General features: G+C 56.0%; 1 protein-coding gene across 1 annotated transcript in view; it reads right to left on the bottom strand.

Moving 5' to 3' along the window:
- DRC3 (dynein regulatory complex subunit 3) overlaps positions 1–6,881 on the bottom strand; it is a 46,767-nt gene that overhangs the window by 6,400 nt on the left and 33,486 nt on the right. Inside the window, exons 10-12 of the mRNA XM_005870156.2 lie at positions 4,916–5,047; positions 3,261–3,331; positions 1,702–1,825 (exon numbers count right to left, since the gene is read on the bottom strand). Of these exons, the coding sequence (XP_005870218.1) occupies positions 1,702–1,825; positions 3,261–3,331; positions 4,916–5,047 (327 nt within the window). The remainder of the gene's footprint in view (positions 1–1,701; positions 1,826–3,260; positions 3,332–4,915; positions 5,048–6,881) is intronic.

The raw sequence follows: 6,881 nt of genomic DNA, 5'->3' as shown, positions 1-6,881 counted from the left end.
GGCTCTTGGATCTCTAAGGAGGTGCTAATTTAGCCTCTGCCTGAGGCTACCCAGCAGGAGCTACGGAGAGATCTGCAGATTCCTCTTCCTTGTTTGGGGTTTGGTGGTGCCCAGATGAGGCCCAGCTGTGAAGCTGTGGGCCTTCTTTTGAATGTTCTGGGTCTCTCTGACCCAGCTGCAGTTTGTTAGGTAATTTTAGATTGCAAAGGGCCAGGCCATTCATATGCAAAAGCCTCTGCACTCAGCTTGGGTGGGGCGGGGTCTCAGGGAATCAATAGGGTGGAGCAAACAGCTATGGCTGATCCTCAGCCCTGCCCTAAGAGGCCCCGGGTGTCAGTGTCTCATGGTAATGGCTGCAAGCACCTCTGAGAGAAAGCCGCCCTCTAGTTCCGACTGATGCCAGACAGTCCAGTTTCTCCCCGTATGAGTCTGGGTCCCCAGAGACTCGCCCGGAACTGGAATTCAGAGCAGTCGGGAGCTTGAGACTCCCTCCCAATTGAAAAAGACAACCGCGTCCTCCGTTGCCAGCCATTTGTGCGCTCGCCTCTGTACCTCTGCACTTTACTTCTGCACCTCCTCTTTCCTTCTAGTTGTAGAATTTCCACTCAGCCAGCCTTCCTGTGGTTCTGGATGACGTCCGTTTTGTCTTTTAGTTGTAGTTTTGAAGTGGTTGTGCGAGGCAGCAATTTCAGGTGTTTACCTATGCCGCCATCTTGGTTTCTCCTCCAAAATATTAATTTTTATTAAAATGCTTTATTATTTTATGTTAACAATGACTCATTTATTTCAGCCCTTTGTATTCAGCATGTCTCTATCGAAATAAACCTACGTTTCTATGAAAATAGAAGCTTTTGTTTGTTTGCGGCCCACAGAAACTTCCACCTTATTTATTTGGCCTGTGTTAGCCTTAGCATTTCACATGCTTGGTCTGGAGGGTTAGGATGAACAGCAGGGAAGCCATGAGAGAATGTGTGCAAAAGCACAGAATGCTGTGGGTGGGTTTTCAGAGGTTCTCTGGCCCGGGTGGGAGCAGCCTGCAGGAGGCGTGGTCCAGGCAGAGCCGATGGGGCCTGACTTGGTGGTAACATGGAGGTGGAGAAGCAGAGACACTGGCTGGGATGAACGATGAGGAAACCAACTGCTCCTGACAGGAAGGTATCTGGGCCTGGGCCTTCTCTCGCTGACTGTGGTCTTCCCAGAGACCTGACCCCTGCTGCCCACCCAGCGCCACACCCAGCGCCACACCCAGCGCCGCACCGGGGAGCGTGGGGCTCAGGCTGACCTGGGCTGTGACGCCATCACTGGCTGTGCTGGGGAAGGGCCGCGAGGTGCTGGACCAGCAATGGCGCGGCTGCTCCCGCCTCAGCAGTGCTTCCCCGCGGAGACTGGAGGGCTAAAGGCCTTTGGGGAGCGGACCTTAGCGCCTATGTGGAGGGCCTCTCCTAGGAAACGCCAGAGGCCCCACAGCTCTCAGGTCGGTGAAACACCTGATTATCATGCGCCTCTAGCTAGGCCCCCCCAGGTGTGTGTTAGCCTATTTCTTCTGCCAAAGGGCATTATTGTTCCCTTTTGCAGATGAGGAAACTGAGGCCCCAGCGGTTTCCAGGCTTACTGGAGCCACAGAGCTGGGTGGGCTCTGCCTGGCCCGGCCCCCAACAAGCCTCCGCCTCCACCACACGCCCGCACCCCAGTCCCACTCACCGCCCGCACGTCCTCAGGCAGGTCCTCGTCGAGCTCGCCCTTGACGACCTTCTCCAGGGTGTTGATGGCGATCTCCAGGAGCTTCTCGTGGTGGTGGTTCTCCAGGTCCCGGCACTGGGCCATGGTGCAGCCGAGAGTTAAGCAAAGGCCGGGTGCAGCGGCGGGCGGCCCGGCCTCGGGCTGGTCATTTTCGTTAGATGACAGCAGACTCTTAAGTGCCAAGGGCAAACGCTGGGGTGCAGTGCACCGTGGCCTTCACAGCTGTCTCCTCATGCGCACCTCACCCCGGGCCAGCCTGACCCCCGCCCCATTCACATCCCTGCTTCTCACTGACCCTGGCCCTGGGCTCCCCGAGTGTCCCTCCGCCGCCCACTTCTCTCCATCCCACCGCCTCTGCACCTGTCCGTACACCGAGACCTGGCCAGAGCTCCAGCCCTTCCTGCCCGCGGCAGCGAGTGGCTAGGGACGCAGGTGCACACCGTCCCTCCTGCGCTCTCGGCTCTCTCTCCAGGAGCCTCCACTCTCCAGTGTGGCCGAGGGGCCTCCTCTCGGACCCAGAGCTCCGACTCTTCCTCAGGACCTTTGCCTAGGCTGTCTCCCCTGCTGGCTAAGTTCCCCCACAGGCCCACCTGGTCCCTGTGGGGGGCCCTCCCTTGGGCGGCTGCAGCCTGGTCTCTGGGCCAGCTGCTCCACTCACCGCCTCTATAACTTGTGTTTCCTGTGGGACTAGGGGCCCAGGAGGGCAGGACCAGGGGTTACTTCTGGGGTGGACCACAGCAGTTGTCTCACACAGGACAGGGCTCTGAGTGCAGGCGGCAGAAGGGTTGGTCATGCCCAGATGTGGGCTTCTGACCCAGGGACTTAGCCTGCCCGGCTCATTATGAGTAATTTGTCAGCGTCTGCAACTTGGAGGTTGTCCCGCCCCCTGGGTGTGTCTACCTGCAACACAGGGAGGGGGGGACTCTGGGGTGTGGTCTGTCCTCGAGTGTCACTCGTTTGGGAATAACCCTCCAGGACTTCTATTGCAAACACGGCTCCTCCAACCACACCCAGAACAGCAGCCTGCTGCAGCTCCTGGAACAAAGCTGGGGTGGTTCTGGTTGGGGACACCCCTCCGACCAGGAACACTCAGCACCCAGTGTGCCGCGGCTCCATCCCGTGAAGGGAGCTTTTGTCCTTGGTGAAAATCAGAAGGTCTGACTTTCCTCCAATTGCAAAGGCGGAGAGTCCCACCGGCAGGTTCCTGTGATGGACGAGAGCGTCCTGGTGGAGGCACAGACCTTCCCGTCGATCAGACGGCAGGTGGAGTTCCCGCAAACAGCGAGGTGCCACTTTTCTCCCTCTGACGATGCCTGTGGCACTGGTGGCCGTGGAGGGCAGGCGCCCGACCCAGGTGCTGCCTGGAAGGGAACCCTACTCGTGGGCATCCTGTCGGGTCTGTGCTGAAGGGTGACCCTTCCCTGCCTTTGTTAAGCTGGAGGCGGGGAGCAGTGTCGTGGCCGGGAAAAGCCCCGGGGCCCAGCAGCGCCTCCCAGCCACGGTCGCGAAGGAAAGGATATAGGCTTTGGACATTTTCGACAAAGAGCCCCACCAAGTCGACGATGTTCCTCTCGAACATGTTTATCGTCTCCTGGAAAAGGGAAAGAGCACGGTGAGCATGCGTATTGGACAGGAACCCGACTGCCCGAGCCTCAGAGCAAAGGCCGGCACCTCCTCTACTCACAGCTTCAGGACGAAGACGCCACACGGGCCTTCTCCGCAGATGTTGGTGCCCTGACCCTACTTCTCCCTCCTGACCTCTGACCCCAGCCCATTGCTCTCTGGCCATTTCAGTTCACTCACCGCCCCTTGAATAGTTACTGTGATGCTTTCTCCAGGCCTCTGCCTGTTCCCTCTGCCAGGAACACCTGTTCTGGTCTTAACGCCTCCACCACCACCCCCGAGACACACACACACACACACACACACACACACACACACACACACACACACACACACACACACACACACACACAGCTAGTCTCCTTCCTCTGGCCTCTCAGTGGCATCACCTCCAGATGACAGGGAGGGTGTCAGTAAGATCCGGACTGCCCGCATCGGCATCCCTGCTCCACTGTATGTAACTCTGGGAATGTCATTTAACCTCCCTGGGCCTCAACTTCCTCATCTATGAAATGGGTTTCCTTTGTAGTACCTGTCTCATGGAGTTGTGGTGAAGCTTAAATAGGTTACTTCACACAAAATGCTTTGCACGGAGCCTGGCAGAGAGGAACCCTCAGTGATCCTGGCTGTTCCCTTCCCCCATCCGTGCCCTGAGGGAACCCCTGCATTGCTGCACCCGGTGCTCATCAGCGCCCCGGCCTAACTGGGGTTTCATGTTGATTGCGGGAACAATGGCAGATGAAGCAGGGTGAAGCCTGCGACCCTAGCAGCCCAGGACTGGCCACACCCTCAATCCGCCATAGACTAGGGCTGCAGGGCAGGCTGAGGGGCAGGGAGCCTCCAGGAGCCTGGGGACGGGCTGCAGGCCGAGACATTACACACGCTCCAAACATGTGTGAACACTGCTGCAGGGAAGCACACAGGGTCACTGAAAAGCTCCACAGTAGTTACAGCCTTTCAGGCGCTGTGCACGGGTCTGATGACACCACCAGCATGACACGCCTGGGCTCTGGGAACCCTGACATATTGGCAGCCGCTGCCTAAGATGCCCTGAGGCTCGGGGTCTGCGGGCAGCGTCTGCTCTGCGAGGTGGGAATCTCTCCGAGTCTGAGGTGCCACGGGCAGGGGAGGCATTGGTCAGGGACTATCTCTTGGCCCAGCCATGGCAGCATCCAATGAGGTGCCATTCATCACAGCCCCTCGGACTCGCAGAGAGCCTGTGAACAGCCTGTCACTGGGCGCGAGGTGTGGGGTGTTGATAGGCCCACACTTAGTGCGGAATCGCAGGCGCCAGCATGGCCAGCACTGCAGGCTGAGGGGCAGGGGAGCCTTCCTTCCCCCGCGTGGGGGCCACCTTGCTCCCTGAGCACTGGCAGCTCCTTGGTCTAATCAAAACCCTCTCCCGAGGCTCTGCTGCTGCGAGAACCGCTTCAGCGTAAGGGGGGAAACGCAGTAAAAGCCAGCAGGGCCGGCGAGCAGGAAGCGGCAGCACCAGCCCCCTGGGATGAACCTGGCGGCGCTCACACACGGCTCCTGCCAGGGCCCCGCGCACCTCCAGCTGCTCCACCAGCTGCATCTCCAGCGTCATGAGCGCGCTGGACAGCTCGGTGATGTCCTCGCTGTACGCCACGATCCTCGCCTCCATGCTGGCCAGGTCGGCCTCATCGCGGATGGCATTCAGACTCTGGAGACGAGAGCCTGGCGTTAGGCGTCACGGCTAAGTGGACGTAGTGATGGCGACAATGTGGTTTTGTGGGTAGGAATGGGACCCTGGGTTTGGACTGCCCACACTCAGGGGTAGCTAAGCCTCATGTCAGCGCCTGAGCCTGTAGCAGCGGCGCCCTGTCCGTCCGCGCGCGGGGGGCTGGCCCAGCACTAGCGAGGCGTGCTGCCCTCACCAGCTGGGCTCTCAGCACAGGGGCCGGCTGGGTGGCAGGAGCCATGGCTGCCAGCCAGGTGGACCTGAACGTGACACTCTGAGTCACTCAGCAGCCGTTTCACCTTGAACCAGTCCTTTCCATTCTCCAAGCTCCAGTCCCTGCCCATGGCGGCTGGGCAGGTTGCTCCCATCGCAGTGGCGCTGGGCCCATGAGCGCTGGGGCACACAGGCAGGGAGAGACCCGCAAACACGCGACAGGTCCAGCCTGAGGGAGCCCGTCAGACCCCCCAGGACCCAGCGCCAGGGGGTGCGGGTAGCGGACAGGCCGGTGCTCGGGCGGGAGGTGCTCGGGCGGGAGGCACCATGTCAGCTTGTTTCTGCTGATACTCGGTGTTAGTTGTAAAGGAAGAGAAACTGGACACGATTTGAGGTGAATGTCTCTAACAATGGCTCCCCCATCTGGAGAAAAATCAAGTTCAATGCCTATCTCAAGTGTTACATGAAAATAAATTCTGGACAGAGAAAGATTTAAATGTAAAAATTAGAGCCATACAAGTACTAGAAAATATTGGGGGATTTTAAATAAATAATCTCAAAGTGGAGAAGTCTTTTCTAAGTACAGGCAGAAGAAAAGACTGATAAAGTCTATCACATAAACATTTGTAATATTCTGAATGTAAATACACCAGAGACAAAGTAACAAGATAAACAGCAAACTGGGAAAATGTTGGCAACTTATTTCACTGACACAGGGCTAATTTCTCAATCTACAAAGTGCTCCTACAGAATAATAATGAAAATAAAAACAAAGAAAGAAAGGGGGAGAGAGAAACACCAAGTGGAAAAATGGGTAAGGGCACAGTATTATGACAATAGTTCAAAATAAGAAATACAGATGTTGCCCGGCCGGCGTGGCTCAGGGTTTGAGCATCTACCTATGAACCAGGAGGTCATGGTTTGATTCCCAGTAAGGGCACATGCCCGGGTTGCAGGCTCGGTCCCAGTAGGGGGCGTGCAGGAGGCAGCCAATCAATGATTCTCTCTCAACATTGATGTTTCTCTCTCTCTCTCCCTCTCCCTACCCCTCTGAAATCAATAAAAACATGTTGAAAAAAATGAATAAAACCTAAGAGGGAAGGCAAAGGGGGGGGGGCGGGTAATAGATCAACCAAAGGACTTGTATGCATGCATATAAGCATAACCAATGGACACAGACACTACAGGGGTGAGGGCATGTGCTGGGGGGTGGGGGTGGCCGAGGAAAACTCAATGGGGGAAAAAGGAGGCTTATGTAATACTATATGTAATACTTTAAACAATAAAGAATTTAAAATTTAAAAAAGAAAGCTTGTCATTATCAAGAGTTTAATATTCATTTACTGTTAGGTATAACTTATACACAAAGAAGTACATAAATATTATGCTTAAATTTCTATCAGTTCATGTAAATGCAGACACATATGTAACATACCCCTAGCGAGTCACTGGGCATCATAATGACCACAGAATATTTCTTCATGCCACTTCATAGTATGTCCACATGGTCCAATTCTCAAAAGCAACCACAGTTCTGATTTTGTTTATGCAGTATAGGTTAGCCTGTTGCATGGATTCATACATAGGAAGTCAAATGTGTAAG

Source organism: Myotis brandtii, unplaced genomic scaffold, assembly GCF_000412655.1.
Source record: "Myotis brandtii unplaced genomic scaffold, ASM41265v1 scaffold314, whole genome shotgun sequence".
NCBI lineage: Eukaryota > Metazoa > Chordata > Mammalia > Chiroptera > Vespertilionidae > Myotis > Myotis brandtii.
This window is presented reverse-complemented; position numbering and strand designations above follow the sequence as displayed.